This window comes from Aythya marila (genome assembly GCF_965140915.1).
Source record: "Aythya marila genome assembly, chromosome: 16".
NCBI classification, from domain to species: domain Eukaryota; kingdom Metazoa; phylum Chordata; class Aves; order Anseriformes; family Anatidae; genus Aythya; species Aythya marila.
Window position 1 is genome coordinate 773630 of NC_139057.1, and position 18233 is coordinate 791862.

The window sequence follows — 18233 nt, forward strand, 5'->3', positions numbered from 1 at the left end:
TCCACTCATCCAGGCAGAGAGAGCCCAGCCATACCCATTCTGGATGGCTCCTGTCCTCTAGGAACACACCAGCTCAGCCCAATCCACTCTGCCTCCAAGCGATCCCCTTCCAAGTCAAGGGAAGTGGGCAACGCTTCCTAGGGGCACTGATCCTGTACCCAGTCACTGAGTCGCTCTCCCACCACAGGAACTAAACTCACACAACCTAAAACAACTTTCAAAAGCTTCATTTATTGACAGGACAAAAAATAGAATAAAAGTGAGCCTCTTCCACATTTTCTCAGCAATTCACATTTCCCACAACCTGACGTTTTGGTACTAGTAGGTTTTACCTGGAGGGAAGGCAATGCTGGAATGGCAGCAGCATTGCCTGATACCATTGTGCAATGGATGAATTACAGAACAGACAGAGACCTGTCTTACTGGAGTTTGCCTCTGTTATTTCATGGAAGCCAAGTAAGCATCGTGTCTCTTATCAGCCGCTGAGCAGGAGGCAACAAGCTTGAGCTCAGGAATGAACTTTATCTGGTGGCACCAGTTCCCCAGAAGTGCCTGGAATAGAGAAAGATTTCAGGTGATGACATTGTGCTTTGAGCCTCAGTGTGTTTCTGAGCAAATGCCTTGCTTTTAGCAGAGAAGGGATAGGGGCATTGGTTTAGTCTAGTCCCCGTTTCTGCTTCTGCAAAAAAGGAGCCAAGTGGAATATAGAAGGCAAATTGCAAGTCCGAGGGCAAGCAGAAAACAGAAGGGAGTAAAGGGGACCGGCTGGAGAAGGTGGAGAAAAGAGAACACCACAAAAGAAAGCCAGAAGGGAATGATGGAGACACAGCATTTCCACAAAAAATAGTAGTAGGATGAAGAGAAAACCAGGTGTTCATCATTTACACCGCATAAAATTCACAAGAGCAGCTTAACTGCAACAAGAGCAGTAACATTCCCCCCAAGGGATTCCTCCCTCTGCAATCCAGTGAGCAGAGGGTGCTGTGCACAGCGGGATCATGCCAAAGTTACAGCTCTTTGAGCAGACGGCCCCAGGGGGCTGCCAGCAGAGCTGCTCAGGGCACCCACCTGGTCCCAGTGACCACAAGGTGTGGAGGCAGCAGCAAAAGTACCTCTCCCATTTCATATGGGAAGGAGGAAGCAGGGAGAGAAGTTGGAGTGCCACTGACCCACGGTTATTAATATTTATGTTACGCTGGTGGCTTACGAGCAATAAAAATACTCAAGAACAATTTTATACCTAAGATTCACTGCCCCTTTGAGACACGCAGCGACAACAACAATTTACTGCACTGCCTTACAAGAAAAGAGTCTGGGTTTGTCTCTTCCAAGTACAGAGATCTTGGAGAGATGTGTCAGGTCTCCTGGCAGGGTTACACTTAACAGAAACACCCAATAAACACATTGCTTGAAGGCCTAAAGGAAAGTTACAAACGGTTGAAAAATATATACCTGAAATGACAATCAAACGTCACTTTTTGCCTCAATACGTTTTAGTAGCGGGAATAAAAATGCCTTATTCTTGCAAAAGGTGAACAAGCAACAAGAACCTGAAGTAGCCCACAAGGAACACCCTGGTGATTACCTGGGGTTTAGCATGAGGAGGCTGCTGCACACTGCAGCCACCCAGGCCAGCACGGAGCTCAGAGCCCACACACTGACAGCTCCCACCTCCGGCACTGAGCAGCATCATCTCTAGGAGCAGAGATCCCAGAGGCAGCAAGCGTCACTTTACACCCCAAGGAATGCAACCAGAGGTCATGAGCAGTGCTTTTTTCCCCTCAGGAACCTCTCTTGCAGAAGGGAGGCACAGGCCTCTGATCCGAAGTCCTGCTGTAAATAAGTCATTCACCCGCCTGGAGAAGCATCCTGCCAGTAATCCAAGGCCGTGGCACAGCTGTCCCCTTCAACAAGGCAAAAGATCCCATCACATTTGTTGCCACTGATACCAAGGAATTCTGTGCCAGATCTGTGGGGAGATCCCATGTCACAGGGCTAATGACACGCTGGTGGCACCGTGTCTTCGCATGCTTCTAACCAAAGGCATGCACAGCCATGCAGACAGCGATTCACAAGCATGCACAGTACTAAATATGCTGGCAACATCCTCATCACAAACCAAGGATTAATTTCCTTTGACTTCCAAGGTGAAGACAGTGTGCACAATCCCAGAACCCATAGTAATTTTTGTAATGTACCAATGGTTTCACATCAATAGCTCCTATCGCCAGCAGGCTGGCATTGCTCAGACCCACCACACCAGTGACCCCCGCACAATGCACTCCCTGGTGAGTGTAGCCAAGCTGCAAAGAAAGCAGTTTCAGAACACAGGCAAACCCAGTGCCACTGCCTGCTGCTCTGTCACCTTCATTGTCACTCCAAGGGACAAATGGGCTTCCTTGCGCCTCTGCTCCAGGATGAACTCCACCCCAGAGAAGCTGCAAGTCAGATACTTTTCATCTGCAATAGCCTTTAGAGAAAACTAAGAAGTTCAAGAAAACTCTACAAGAACGTTCGTTTGAAGCTCGCTAATGACAAGATGGAAAGAAACAGGAATCAAGGGTCTAATTGCACCTCTCCAGCGCTCAGCCCTGATTCATTAACTTGCACTCAATCTAGAAGTTGACTTAGCAGGCAGCAATTTGAGCCAAGACCAGATGCTTCTGTTTAAACAGACTCTCCTGGGAAACCAATTTAAAATATTCCTTATACTAAATTTGATTGTTTCCCCTCTTAGGCTCCCTAAAAATTTTTCAGGAGAGAAGCAGCAATATGGAGAAAAAGTAATTTTCACAGATATCTTCAACCATCAAGTCCTGCACACTTCCACCACCTCGCAGCACTCTGGAGGGGGGGAGCAGAAAACCTCCCCATTGCTGGGCATAATCTACTAAATTCAGGGGTTTATGTACAGCAGTCAAACCAGATTGATTAAACCCAAAAGAGAACCCAAATTTGCTAACTTTCAGATCTCCAGGGTTTCACCCCAAAAGCTCTCTCTGGATGGAAAGTTGCAAGGCTAAGGAGAAAGATGGCTTTGAAATGGAGCAGGAAAAAGGATACTCTGCTTAGATTAACAAGCAAGCATACACAAGAAGCACATCATACATGTACTTCACCTCAATGAAGACCTCTACAACTCCTAAAAAATCAGAACCAATTGTCTTTTGAGTCATAGATTCAAGAGAAGTAGAAAAACCTCAGGGCCGGGGGGACCTAACCCAACCCCTGCCTGCAGTGGAACCAGGATCTTTACCTCTCAGCTAAACGTTTGTGAAACCTTTCCACTCTTCTTAGGTCACATTCTGCTCGGCCTTTGGTATTAGAACAGGAAATAAAGGTCTGTTAAATATGAATACTTTAAGTTTAATTCCATGAATTTGTCCTTTTTCACCACGGACAAAATCAGATTCTTTTCTTTGCAACAGCCTTATGCATACAGGCTTAAGTCTCTTCCTCCATCCCCAGTGCAGTCTTCTCTCTAGGTTAGATCGACCTCAGTTCTTTTAATCTTCCTAAATAGGCCATTTCACCTTTGTAAATCTAAACCTCATGAAGGAGAATAGCTGCAATATCTTATATCCTGGTTTGTCTTGGTAACAGGCACAATCTTGCACAATCTACTAAATTCATAGTTTTACATACAGTAGCCAAACCAGACTGATTAAACCCAAGAGAACCCATCTCCAGGAGTCATTCATCAGCAAATCTATTATCTTATAATAGACACTGTTCTTAAATGAGGGACTGGTTTATTAAGCCAATTTCATCTGGGAAGATGTTCACGTTTTCCATTTGATGTAAAATGAATGCTTAAGTAGTAGACATTTTTCATGGCTTCACAGGAGAGCCATTAAGTGGAAGATAAATACAAGCAGCTCTTAATGTAGGATTGCTCCTCAAAAATACCTTACAATGGGATTACGTTGCTGGGCATCTTAGAAAGCAGGTGTGATTTGTTTTCCAACATGGTAGCATTGCTTCTGAATTCCTGTAGCACATAGTCCAGATACTCTTCCTACAAGACAGACACTGATCTAATTTGCACAGCAACAAAAGAAGAGCAGAATTAATTATCTCAGGTTCTGTGGTGTTGACAGAGTGAGAATTACAGTAGATAGCTATGAAAATAAACACTACCCTACCACCAGTAACAAATGATGTTCGATTTTTCTTTTAAATAAATCAGGAAATTACTTTTGCATCTGCTATTCCTTAACCCTCATCTTTCATCACAGAGGACAGTGTCATTACCCAGGCTATGAAGCATCACAATCAATGTCAGTCTTCATAACATATCAAAGTCTTTATTGTTTATATTATAGATAATTTCTTTCATTGCAGTGCAGAACTCATTCATATCCAAACCTGTGGAAATAAGCATCACAGATTGACAACCTGGACTAAATCAGATAATTCATTTCTGAGCAAAAAGATCACAAGGAGAGCATGCTATAAAAACACTGTATTAAAGGTGATCCCAAAAAGAACCCTGCAGCAGATTTCTAGCTTCCAAATCAGCAAATATATTTACTGGAAGTCTAAACTTTGCAAATAGTTTATAACTTTCATGCACCCAGACATGTCTAGTATGCATCCTTTTTAAGTTTGATCATTAATACATGCACAGAGATGCACGCATCTATTCTGCACAGAGATTCTGATAACCGTGTCCTGCAGAAAGGGAGGAAAAGCTGGAGCAGAGCAAATACACTGGAACACTCTTACAAGATTACTAGTTCTGGCGTATTATCTAGAGCTATAAGAAACTCTCTGCTTCAAAACCTTTACCGCCCAAGTTAACCAAGCTTACACCTCTTGCTAGTGTAAGCAGACTGTGAAGATAACAGCACTGTGAGATCAGGGCTAGCTAGGAGACATTTAGGATAATGCGAGTGTTATGATTTAATTTTGACAATGCTTTATAACAAATTCTAATCCATCTTTAGTAGCACAGGCTTCAATCCATAGCTGTGGTGGAGCTGACAAAGTTATCAAGACAGAGAGAGCTCCCAGCCCTTGTGGGCACAGCTGACGTAGGTGGCTGCCCAGCCACCCTGCTGCAGCAGCTGAAACAGTGGCATCTTGTGGCTCGTTTGCCCAAACAGCAGAGTGAAAATAGTAAAAGCATAGATTTGCTCAGTACTGAAAATAAAGTCTCCTCTGCAGAAATATTATGTAAACTTGGATATTTTCCGCTCAGAACAGTTTCAAAGGTAGGGGTAGCTGGATGCACATATTTCAGAGCAGAGAGAACTGCAGGAAACTCCCAGTACAGAAGAAAACTTATCTCCACTGCCTCTCTTCAGGACCCTGAAAGTATCCCCTTTTCCTGGAGATTAGGCTGGAAGATATTACAAAATATTGATTTCATTGATTTCAATATATTTCACAGAATTTTTATAGTTATAAAAATATAAGTTTAAGATATGTTTATTAATATTATGGGCAAATAGTTATATAAAATACCCAAAGCAGTGATCAAAAGTTCCAAAGTGTCTTCAAAGCACCAAGTGACCTGCTGCAGTTTTTTCACTTAGCCCATCAGAATTACGTTTTCAGGCTTTCTGCCCTCTATTTATCTGCACCACGGCTGCTCATTCACATTGTGCTGGTTTTGAAGACAAAGTGATCATTAAACAGGAGCAAACGTGCGTGGATGAATGGAAATAACCTTTATGAACACGCTCTCCATGACAATGCCTTTATTGCAGCTCACACCCATGCTAGTTTAAGATTAGCCAGCTCAAATAATACTATCAAGGTAGCCATGGCAGCACCAAGCCCCACACGTGCTAATCACCCCCACCCAGCCTCCCAGGCCCCCAGGACTTGAACTAACCTTAATAAAACTGCAGTAAGAGGGAAGATCTCATTCCTTTGTTACACCAAGAGCCAAGCTCTGCCTACCCACCCAAGTATTTAGTAAGGATCTGCTGTGACTGGGACTTTGAGGAGGCTCCAAGAGAACAGCCTTATCTGAGAAAGGAGGAAATGATCTGCCACCAGGTGCTTGTCTCATCTCTCAGCACTGTATCAGAGAAAGTTGTCACTTCTCCTGGTGCTACTCACCCTTGTAGCAGCACACGTTTATTTCATTTGCTCCCACATCCACTGGGAACCTGCCTGTGAAGCCATCAGTGAGGTCTCTTATTTCATAATAGACAAAAAACAAAGGATGCAAGAGAACAGCAAGAAAGGGGGAATGTCTCAGGACCTATTTGTCAAGGATGCACCAACCTTGCCCCATCTGGTCCTGATGGATGAAGTGGTTCCTCTCCAGCTGTTCTGTAAAAGCACTTTCACGTAATGCTAAGTAGTCATGGGATGTGTCACTGCTCCTGGGGTCACAGGGACAGTCCCCAGGGTGACTGCTCCACCTCTTCACCCTGCTCTACCTTTACATAGGGCTGCTGCAGAGCCACACAGTAACTGTCTCAAACCTCTCCATTTTCCCCCTCCTCCTTCTCTCAGAAAGCCCTTTTTGGAGAAAAGCCAATAAATATGGTTTTGTATTCAGGTTTTGAAAATGCACCCGCCTTCACTGTCCGTCCCCCCCCCCCCTTTTAACTTCATCCGCTTATCACTTCATAAATATCAACCTGCAGAGCTTTGAATACATTGAGATTTATATCCAGGCAGCCCCATGAGATTTAATGCTTTCTGAATGTCCATTCAGCCTTATGCGTCCCCTGGGGACAAGATCAGAGTCAGAGCACTATCAGAAGATTGGCAGACAACCATTTTACAAAATTACTTTCAAGAGAAAAATGTCTGCAAAACATCTCTCAGAAGAAAAAACAAGAACCACATCAGGTCTTGTTTCCCAAAGATCTGATAGGTTAGCCAAAAAATTTTAATTGACGTATACATACATGTTTTGCATGTTTATATATACACTTATATGTAATTTTCCTGAAGTATGTATATAAAGGCTGCAGTTCAAAAAGCTAGCCAGCTGTGCGGAGAAAGAATTTTTTATTTTATTTTTTTTTTAAAACAGAGATTGGCCTTTGTGCCTTCAAAGCTGGAATTGCCTTCTGTAAACTTTTATTTTTACCTTAGAAAATGTTCAGGTTGAAGTTTAATAGAGAAGGAACAAAACTAAAGAGAAAGACAGTTTCTTAGAAGACAGATTGTCTGTCTTAATGAGGGTTTAAGCATGCGTATTTTCAGAAATACCATTTCCTTTCTGATGGTCAAATCATTCAGTTTAACAGGCGTTACTCAAAAAAGAAAATACTTGTTTTGTGTCTTTGGATGAGCATTGCTTGTATTAAAACTCTAGCCCGTCTCCTGCAGTACTGCTTCCTAACCACGTACTGCCAGTCCAGTATTTGTGTACTGATTATTCCTCTTTAACCCCAGAATATTCCACTACTCTTTCCTTAAAGGTGTTCTCCCACATCAGATTCCTTCCCATTTTTTTCCTACCATTTCATGGCATGATTTTATTCACTCTTGGTCCTTTTACAAATGCAACCTTCTCTAATTTCTACTTCCATACATACCCCTCAATGTTCCCTAGTCACATTAGTTTAGCACACTTCCTTCCTCTAATTCTAAGCTTATTAACTACCCAAATACACTTTCTGCAAGGAATTGACAACCAGTCACAAAATCTCATCCCAGGAGCTCTTACTTACCAACCGAGTTCATTGAGATCCCTTTTCTGCCAAACCATGGTTGTATCCCTGTGTTCTAAGCATTGTCAGCTACAGCACTGTACGCTCTCATCCAAACAGTTTGCAGTTTCATATTCCAGTTAGCCAGAACTAGATACACAACAACTTTATCTCCTTGTTTTCTCTGCATCAAAACACCAGAAAGTTCTTCAGCTGTCCTGCCAACAACACACAGGTTCCCTAATGCATTCTCTTACATCCACCAGTAGCCTGAGTAGCTTGCAGCCCCTGTAATAGTTTAGTACATTCTTCCAGTTATTCACGAGGTTGCAGACACCAAACCCCCACTTATTTGCTGCCCTACAAAGGGGAAGTTTTACTTTAGAGCTCATATTCTTTTTCCATCTTAAATCAGTTTACACTATTTTATACTTGCTCAACTCTGAAAGAGATATACTTGACCTAACACTCAAGCACGAAGTCTTTTAGCTCAACCCATGCTTTGCCAAGAAGCCACTACCCTTGATTTAGTTCTCGACACACAAGTTATCCCAGCAATGCTGCTAAGCCCATGCTACTATCCCCTGTATGTCTTCCACTAGGTTTACAAACTGACTTGCTAAAAATACCTCGTGAGAAGTAGATTCCAGCCTTACCCTTGGAAGGGTATTTTAAGAAAAAATCCCACTCCTGAAGAACATGGATGTTCTTGAGAATGGACATTTGACTAGGCAGACTACAAGATCACCAAGTGCTCCAACAGTCACGCTAAACAGTGATATGATACAACAGTGAGTAAGTTTTTGGCCTTTATTTGAAGGCTTTTAACAGTTACAGTAAGAATTGTCATTGCAAACCAGGAAGATTGAAAAAATTGAACAATAAGAGTTAAAAAATATTCACAAGCCCACCTGCAAGTAAGACATACAGAAAGGAGATGTGAGCTTTTGGTTCTTCCATTCTGTTCATTTTTCAAATATCTGATAAAACCAAGATACTAAGAAAGGTTGGATGCTATCTGAATTGTTCCAGTAGGTGAGCATTTACTATTTAACAGCATATACTGTACCAGTGTAACAGAGTAGCTATATTAAATCTATGGGTTTGAGTTGGTTTCATTGTCATTTGCTTCCCAAAAAGGACACTAAAAACAGATTATGCCAAGATATCTGTGATGCAGTCATTTAAGTTGACCACAAGCTTGGCCCCATTCTAACTCATCTTGGTAGCACAGAACTTATTTAAGCAATTTTAAATCTTACCAACATTTTACTTACAAGACTGCAATGTCAATTTAGTTTCACAATGCACATCCAACAGGTCCACACATTGTCTCACAAAGCGCACTGACAGTTTTTCTGACTCATCTTTCTCTCAGCATAAAAGAATATTTGCTTGCTTTTAGCAGCAATTGCTTGCAACAGCAGAGTTCAAAACTGACCTAATGCATCCCATCTGATGACCTGGTTGCCTCATAGCCCCAAACACGCAATCTCATTAAAAAGAGACTTTAAGCAACCATGTTCCAGTGTGCAACTGGACTGCAAGAACGCAGACACCCCAGAAGCCACCTCCAAATTCAGCCACATGCTATCACCATCTTTTGCTTTGAGCTGCTGGCATAACTGAGTATTTGGAGTTGATAAAAGCATGCTTCTGACCTCAAAGCAAACAAGTAATGGTAAAGAAGATTTTATGTGCATCAAACATCTTGTTCTATGTCTGCACTTCCATAGTCCAACACCAGTTTTGAAATACCAATGATGCCAATTCTTTAGAATGAGGCATCCATGGAGTGCTTGGGCGGGCCAGGAGGGTGTTCCCCAGCATGACAGAGAAGCCCTTCAGGGATCACTTCCAATTCCAAGGTTAGATACATCACATAAGCACTTCTCTGAAGAAGCTGGTCTGCTCATACATCTGAAAGAGTAACATTTAAGCTCATTTAGAAAACATAATCCAAAGGAAACAAGTCAACTACTTGAGACTGGTGACAGGTGCAATTAACATCATTTGTTTATAGAACCACAGAACGGCTCAGGTTGGAAGGGACCTTAAAGATCATCTTAATCCAACCCTCTGTTAGTTATTTATAGCTAATAACCAGTGTTTTAGCAACTTTAAAACACTTTAGTCATAAACTGGCATTCCTGTTCTCCAGCCCTTCTTACACCGTTAGGAGGAAGTCAACAATACACTCACATTTCATCCACTTGTGTGGAGAAAAAAAAACTCTAGCAATGTTTTCCCCCAGTACACTCCAAAGAAAATTTAAACATTGCTGCTACTTAGGTTAGAAATGAATATAAGTAGGACCAGAAAATGAAAGCTGATTTCCAGGTCCTGCAAGCTTCATAACGAAAACCACCACGATCTCTAGTTTTGCCTAATCATATCTGAAAGTATGAGAGACTCCAGCAGACATGACACTCTTGAAATACAGAACTTTATTTAGAAACTGCATAAAATAGAAAAACCCTGTCAAGAAAAGTCCAAGTCAAATATGGTTTCTCAGTAAAATGGAGTTTTAGGGCAACAAAAGTCTAAAAGGCCACAAGAGAAATAGCACCACTGCAATTTTAAACAATGGCTAGATACTTGCATTTTTGGCATTCACTGAATTTGGGTTTTTCTCTGAATTTCACAAAGATTCATGCACTACACAACAATTACCATAAAATGCTCTCCTACACACATTTTAGGACAAGCTACCACCAGGAACAAATGAATACAAGCACAACAGGACTGATCAATCTCAGTAGTGAAGGGGAATCAGAAGTCTTGCAGGATCTTGCCAAACACAACAGTAACGCGGGGCATGATAGCAAAAAAGAGGGACAGTTAAAGAAAGTACTTTAAATATTAATATTTAAGTTAGTCTCAGTACTGTATTTTCTGCAGGAACATTAGCTCTGTTAGCCAGCATCTTTTAGTTTTGACCCCAGAAAACTAGTGAAGTGGCAAGTATTATTATTAGATACGTCCTGGTTTAAAAAAAAATACAAAATCATCCTCACGTGCTCAATTCATTTTCATTCTAAGAGAGTTGCACAGTGCAAGTCCCGTTACAACCATTGGATTTGATAGCACTCCTTGGGATGGGAAAGAGAAGAGAACCAGTGAGAGACCAAAAAGCATACCAACAAAAATAAACAGTAATAGAAACAAGAGCCAGAAAAGAAAGTTACTTCTGAAGAACCTTTTAGGCAGTAAGACTGGATGCCCTTTGCTTTTTGTTGTTTTTTGTTTTGAAACAGAAAACACAGTACATTTTGGCAAAGTCATTAGCCACAATGCCATAGAAAAAGGCTTTAGCACTCTTCAAGGTAATTTATGTGTCTCAGCTGTTCATACTCCCTCTAATCTTGTGACAGGCAACGTTAAGGCCTATTTCATCGAGAACTAATCACTCAGTAAGCAGCTTTACATAGGAATGAAGTTTTGTTTTAATAGCCCCTTTTGAGCACTTGCTGACAAAGTGAGACTGCCATGCAAGGCCTCTCAGACAGCAGTGAATGGAGTTAAACAAGCGTCTACCCCAGTATGAAGCACATAAAATCTCCTGTCACATTACTTCAATTTGGCATATGGAAGCATATTAAATACTCTTAAGGCATTTTATAATTTCTGTGCTGCAATTTCACATTAACTCAATCTTTCTGTGAGTCAGAGTCTTTAAGTTCTCTACTACACGCCACCTTAGATACAAAAAGAGTCTTTCCACAAACCAGTGTTTTACCAGCAAACCATTCTGCAACAAGTTCCAAATATTCAGCCTCTTGCTCCCTAAATATACCACCTAGATGTGAATACTGCTCTGCTACAATGTGAGAAAGAGCTCCTAACTCAAACCCACTGTAAAAAGAGTGAAACTTCCGCAAAGTGCACTTTAAGAAGAGGTACTTTTTTTTGCTTATGAAAAGAAACCAGTGAGTCCTCTAAGAATAAAGTGGAGTATTTTACAGTTAAGCACATGATCTGGGGCAAAGAATTCTGATGTTGCTGCTCTGCTGGTACAGTATGTGGTCTGTTAATACTCTTCTTGTTCTTCCTGCGGTGCTCCTTCGTCAGGTATCACAAAGCCTTCCTGAAAGGGGATAAAACAAGTGCTTTAATGAAAAACTTACGTTCAGCCAGTTCCCAGCTACTCTGTACACTCCTTTAATGTATTTATTTATACTTAGAACATTGAAAAGGAAGTACCCTTAAGTCAACCATTTACAGTGTCAAGATAAGTTACAGAAGGCTTATTTTCCTCATCTTTGATCTATTTGTTATATACTCTCCATGAGAGCCCGATCTTGTTTGTTGCCTGACTATAATTATGTTATCTGTTCCTTTATTACAGGAAAAAGCTAGGCCATAAACCTAAAGGAAAAAAAAAGTAGAAAGAGGGAGCACTGTAAAGCAAACCAGCTCCCAGTAACAAGGCGCGGTGCAGGGAGAACTATGCAATACAATTCATACAAGATTACTTACATCTGTGGCATAAAGAATTTCCACAATCCTCTGCAATACTGGATCATTCTCCCCTTCATTCTCCTGGCAGATCAATTCAATGTTCCTCAATTTGCCAAAGTAGAAGTCTCTCTCCTTCTCCAGATCTTCAACAGTAAGTTTCAATACATTGATCTGTCACAGGACATCAACAACAATTTATCCACCAAAGAGAAGGCAGTAGCGTCTATTCAAAAGGCAGGATCCCCAACATTCTCAGAAGCATGTTTATATGCAAAGCACTTCAGAAATAACCAAGATGTTGGAAAAGGCAGGGGGAGGTCTTAAGAGGAAGAAAAGGTCTATTTCTTAAATTATAATAGTATTTCCAGAATAAACACCCAACCCAACACATGCAATACCACTTGGAAATTCCAAAGGCTTAGTACATGACATAGGTAAAAATTTAACTGCCTGCAGTTTTCTTTGCTAACACATTCCTTCAAGACAACTCTCTCACACTGAGGGCTGTTCTAGTTGTACTACATTCAGTATTTCACTGAAGTAGCAGCTGCTCATAGCTCAGTTGGAATGCTGCAATATCTGCAACACAGCTGTGGAAATACTTAAAAACAATGCTATGCATGATATGGCACACACTAGATTTAAATGCCTGGGCGCTCATGTACTGCATAAGCGGTTTCGCTATCAGGAGAGCGAGACCTTTATAACGAAGGCTTCTGATTAAGTGATTCTAAATGAACTTAATAGATACAGATCTTTCTGCTATCTCCCTAACACAATCATTTCATGCTATTAAAATATATTTATGCATACACCATAAAGCACAGGGCAGTCCAGAAGGCCATTTTGGCAACACACCTGCTCAATCAATCCTGCTGATTCATCATCTCCTGCAGCCTTTTTCACCATTCCAGTCCCAGTTTTTGCAGTCGTTGGGGTCCTCTGTGTAACAATCGGCCTCTGTGGGGCTGCAAGATTGACTTAACATTAGCTTTTCCTAGAACACCTTTTTCCCCTGCCCTAAAAGCATTGTCCCCCTTCCAAGCATGCTTAGGCACGTAAAACTTTGAAGACATGTTTGTATATGAAGTATTCCTCCTTTACTCCGTGTGACGTGCATTTTCTTTCACGTCTTGGCACCAATCCTAGCTGTTTTCTCTTTCTGTAGCTCCAAGATAACTGGGTACAAAAGCAAGATTCAGAGTTTGAAGCCTAGCATCTCAGAAATTAGACACAAAATAATACAGTTCCGTACCCTGATTTTAATTAGCAACCCAGTCTTATTTCCCCCAGAGTTTTTAAATGATTTAGATAATTTTTAACTGTCTTCTCTACCTGCACTGCCAGAACCGAGAGATTTCTTGGGTTTGTTCACAACTGGTGCAACAAGATTTGGTGCTACTGTCTCTTGGCCTTGCCGGGCAGCAACGGGATCATATTCCTTCCCATCATAGTTCGCATCAAAAAATTTTTTGAACCACTGAACAAATTCAAAGTTGTCCTGAAATTTTCCTTTCACTAGTTTGTCCACAGGAATTATCTGGAAAAAAAAAAAAAAGATTAAATTTGTTTTAAGGGTAAAGAACCTCTTTCTCCCTTACTACTTAAGAAGTTTTAAAATAATAAGCATATGCAATTCTTTATGCAGTCTAGAGGAAATCCTCCTTGGACATAACTGTATGTAACACAGATTTTTTCCTAATAGTTAGAATTAAAATCATGGTCTCACTGTGAGGGCCCAGCTATTTTGAAGTAGTTCTGCAGCAAGGTTTCTGCTGCATCAAGTTCCGTTGACAAACACTTATCTGTAAATTTGAAGGTGGCTCACCCAGGGCTAGCTCTCATATACTTGAACTGCTGACAATTTCACAGCCTGCTAATACACAGAACTGCTACAAGGTTGAAGCATCACCTTTTAGTTTATTACAGTGTCTCTGGAATGAGGAAGATTATTTCAAAAAAACAGCAAATCATGAAGATCTGTAGGCCACAAGCTTTCAGCCTGACAGTGGCCAGGAATCATTACTGTTAGGTGATCGTTTGGCACTTTGGGCACAGCTGCCCGGGTCTGGGCAGGCTGCACAAGTTCTTTCCCCAAGGTATAAGACCGACCAAGCACGTGTTCAAGCTGTTAGCCAACAAAGAACGAGATGCCTTCTTAATCAGAAGTTTTAACAAGGGAATGCTCTGCTTTGTACCAAACATGCTATCAGTAACTAGTAACTAGGTAAAGCACGCTTCTGTAAGCATAACACACACTTGATCTATGAAAAAACTTACATCTCATTGTCACCACTTTAAAGTTACATATACCTGTAAAGAGGAATTTGAGATCCTTAAGACTACCATACCAACAGCTTATGGGAACACACTGTTTGAACCATCTTTGTATTGTATAAGATCAAGTAAAATTCATCTCAAATTTCAATACTAGTCTGTGCTATGTTGTGCTACGTTTAATATTAGTCTGTGCTAAGTTGTACGGAACTAAAATGGAAGAAATCATCTCCATCATTAAGAAATGCACACCTAACCTCAACTGGAGTAGAGCAGATTATATCAATACAACTGAGGACCCCAGTGCAAACCAACACTTTTGAGATTTGCAAGCCAGAAACGAACTGTCCCCAGATTTATTCAGCTCCAGATTTAAAAGCACATTCCATCTACTTGGTATTAAGAGCAAGGAGAATCAGTTACAGTCCAGCTTACTTTGTCAACACCCATTCGTTTAAAACCTGCTTGTAGAACCTTGAAGTTTTGAATGTATTCATGTTCCAATTTTGCTTGAAACTTCACTTTCTTGAGCGCTACAGAACCTGGAAAGAGCATGTCCATAAACTGACAGTACGCAGCACCTGCCGAGAGAAGAACACAGCTGAGGATGAATCAAGCCACCTCGCTAGCCTACACAAGCTGGTTTTCAGTCAGATCAGCAAACTGTCCTGACTCATTCCACAGCTACACGTTTCCTTAAAGGCAACAACAGCAAGATAACAGAACCCTTTGATCTGTTTTGGTGCAGCATGGCTGTCAGTAAGCTTAAGTGAACTGTAGAACTAAACTTTTGGTCTCATGGCTTCACGTCTCACAAAGAAGAGCAACATCACCTCTATAATTCCCAGCGAAAAAAAAAAAAACATGTAATTTGGCTTTCCTTTACTCATGGATATCAGCACAGATCTGTTACATGTGTCTGACAGACATGTGATCTACTCTCATCAACACCAACAAAACTAGAAAAAGAATTATTCTAAAATATTATATTTAACCACTAAAACAGTGTCATTTACTTACTGAAACCAGAACATAAAATTCAAGGTGCTCTCAAAGTTGAGAGGCCAAATTAAGCTGAATTATATTTAATCCAAGCTTTAATCAAAGAACTGATATCAGACTATTTCTTTCCATTCATTTTAAATCCTTCATGTCCTTCAGTTCAGCTCTGACTGTAGGAAGAGCAGGATTCAGTTCAGCCACAGTGAGCAGGCAACTGTACACATCTACTAAAGAAAGACATTTAAACCTATATTTTGTCGCTCTACAGTGATGATGTGCAACTGTGTGCCCCTGAAAATACACGCATCACATTCCGAGCATTATTTCCCACCCAACATCAGAGAATAAAGTGCACAAGGAGAGTAACGTGAGCCTTAACCTAAAGCACCAGGCAGCTCCATGAGAAGCCTTTTTTGTGAGACACACAAGGTCAAGCAGTAACACACCCTGACACTGCCCTGAACTTGCCTATTCATCTCAGCCACAGGCCTGTACCACCCCTGTTCTGTCAAGGTATTTAGCAGGTTGTTTGGAGCTCCTGCTTTCACCCTGTGACTAGAAGATTGCTGCTCATACACTGGCACAAAGAAAAACATTCCCCATCTCAAAACAATTTGTAATCTGTAAAGTAAATATGATTTTTTTAGGCAGCAAGGCTTGGAAACCTCTGCTCTCACAGGCCTGCGGCAGTGAAAGCCACCTCCACACCTACATAGGCTTGGAGTATTTTTGCAGGCACTGGAAGCATACTGACAGTTCCAAACTTATTTCAAGCTTTTTCCTTTTACCCAGCTCCCAATTTCCACCTCTGTCGTTCTCTGAACAACATCTTATCTCAAACTCACCACACGAGACACGCTTCCACTCTTCACCAAGTCCCTTTCATCTCCCTGCTGCAGTTATTCAAATCACCATCTTCTACCTAGGCTGCATTTTTAGCCTTAGGATTTTTTTTTCTGCTGTTACTCCACACACTATTATTTTTTATTCGTTCCTACAAGCGTCCTCCCACACACACAAACACACACACTCCTCCCTGTGATGACATGTGACTTCATCTCTGCAGCGCAGTCACTTCCCCTTTTCTGCTCACAGCTATCAGATATTCATCTTTGATGAAGTCAGCTCAATCCACACTAACTCAGGGTCCCACTGACCGATGGGAGAGCAGTTCACTAAAAGCAGCTGCAGATTCCTCAAGGTGAACCCAGGAATTACCAGAATGCTTTGTCTCACGCCTCTCCTCCAGCCCAACCTGAGCCTTTAGGCACTCCCCAAACCTCCTCGTGCTTCTCCTCCAGCAGTCACATCTGCGTACGCTACTTACCGTCCTTGCAAGGCGTTACATCCCCATCAGAATAAACTCCCTACTACAAAACAACTTCTCCTAAGAGTCCTTTATCCACATTAGCCCCTTTCCCTTCTTATTCTGGTTATGCCGCAGCGAACCTGGAGAATACACCTTTTTTAGCAATACGCTGCTAAAAATCAGCTTGAAAAAGCTCCAGTTTTAACCAGACCACAACAGCAGATGCTAAATAGACGTTAAGCAGGGAGCTGCTCCTCCCCCCAGCACACAGGGCTGGGGAGGGCTCGGCCGGGGCAGGTTCACCCCGGTCCCCTCCCGGTCCCCGGTCCCCCCCTCACCTGAGCAGAGCTGCTCGATCTTGGTCAGCGCCAGCTGCAGGGACTCGTTGATCCACGCCAGCATGTCGTGCCGGCTCAGGTTGTCGCTCGTCACCGACGTGGAGTACACGTTCACCGCCATCTTCTGCGGGACACAACCGGGCCGTCAGCCCCCACCACGGCCTCGCTCCACCGGCACCGGCGCTCGGGGGGGGAAGAAGGCTCCAGAGGGGGGTGGGAGCAGCCCGAGCGCCTCCCGGGGCCTGCCCAAAGCTGGGCCCGGCCGCGCCCCCCCCCCCCAGCCCGGCCCAGCCCGGCCAGGCCAGGCCCGGCCCGGCCCCGGGGCTGCTCCGCGCCGCTCAGGGCCGCGGCCCGGCCGAGGGGCGCGCCCGGGGCAGGCGGGGCCGGGCCCTGCAGGCCGCACGCTGGGCCCCGCACCCCTCCCCGCTCCCCTCAGCCCGTCCCAGCCCGTCCCGGCCCCATCCCCGGCCCCGGTCCCGGCCCGGCCCCGCCCGTTACCTGCCCGCTCCGGCCCCGTCTCCCCCGCGTTCAAACCGGCCCCGCCCGCCTGCCCCGGGCCCACGTCACGCGCACGCTACGCGCTCACGTCACCGTGACGTCACGGCGCGGCGGCCCCCAGCGCCGCGCGCAGCAAAGAAAAAAAAAAGGCGGGGGGGGGCGGGGACAGGCGCCGAGCCGCTACCGCGCGGCCACGCCCACCCCGCGCGAAGGCTCGCGTCTGATTGGAGGAGTCGGAAGGCCCCGCCCCTCACCGCGGCTCCATTCATTAACTCCGGCCGCGCGGCGCGTGCCGGCTGGGAAGCCCCGCCCACAGCCTCAAGCCCCGCCCCCCGCCGTACGGAGCCCGGGGCAGCGCGGGGCGAGCGGTGGCGGAGCTGGGAGGGGGGGAGCGACGGAGCCCGGAGCCCCGGAGCCCCCCCCGGGCCAGGAAAGTGCTCGGGCAGGGCCCATTCTGTTAGTCCCCAGAACATTAAAAAAACACACAAAAGGCGTTGAACAAAACACTTTTTTTTTCTCTTATTTTCAAAGCTCGTATAAAAAACCCGCAACACTTTTGACATCAAAAATCCTTACTCTAGAAAAATAGCACTGGGGAGAGTGAGAGGCCTTCACCGTGTGTTCAGAAGGCTTTTCGGGGATCCACCTCTCCGTACGACATCTTTACACACACGCAGGAGGCTCCGGCACCGGGACCTGGCAGCTGCAGCTCCCGGGCAGCCT

The 18233-nt window shown here is 43.6% G+C and overlaps 2 protein-coding genes across 2 annotated transcripts; both read right to left on the reverse strand.

Moving 5' to 3' along the window:
• Positions 1-438: 438 nt before the first annotated feature.
• Positions 439-1986, reverse strand: EFCAB8 (EF-hand calcium binding domain 8; the record flags this gene model as incomplete). The annotated part of the gene is made up of 3 exons (XM_082773361.1): positions 439-552; positions 1586-1616; positions 1853-1986. 3 exons carry the CDS (start codon positions 1984-1986, stop codon positions 439-441), a joined length of 279 nt encoding a protein of 92 aa, XP_082629487.1.
• An 8066-nt stretch (positions 1987-10052) lies between these two features.
• Positions 10053-17595, reverse strand: MAPRE1 (microtubule associated protein RP/EB family member 1). Its single transcript, XM_082773151.1, has 7 exons — positions 17511-17595; positions 17013-17136; positions 14799-14944; positions 13422-13626; positions 12945-13054; positions 12105-12257; positions 10053-11712 (listed from the first exon to the last, which is right to left on the reverse strand). The coding sequence occupies exons 2-7, from the start codon at positions 17131-17133 to the stop codon at positions 11656-11658; spliced, it is 792 nt and encodes a 263-aa protein (XP_082629277.1). The 5' UTR covers positions 17134-17136; positions 17511-17595; the 3' UTR covers positions 10053-11655.
• Between the last annotated feature and the right edge of the window lie 638 nt (positions 17596-18233).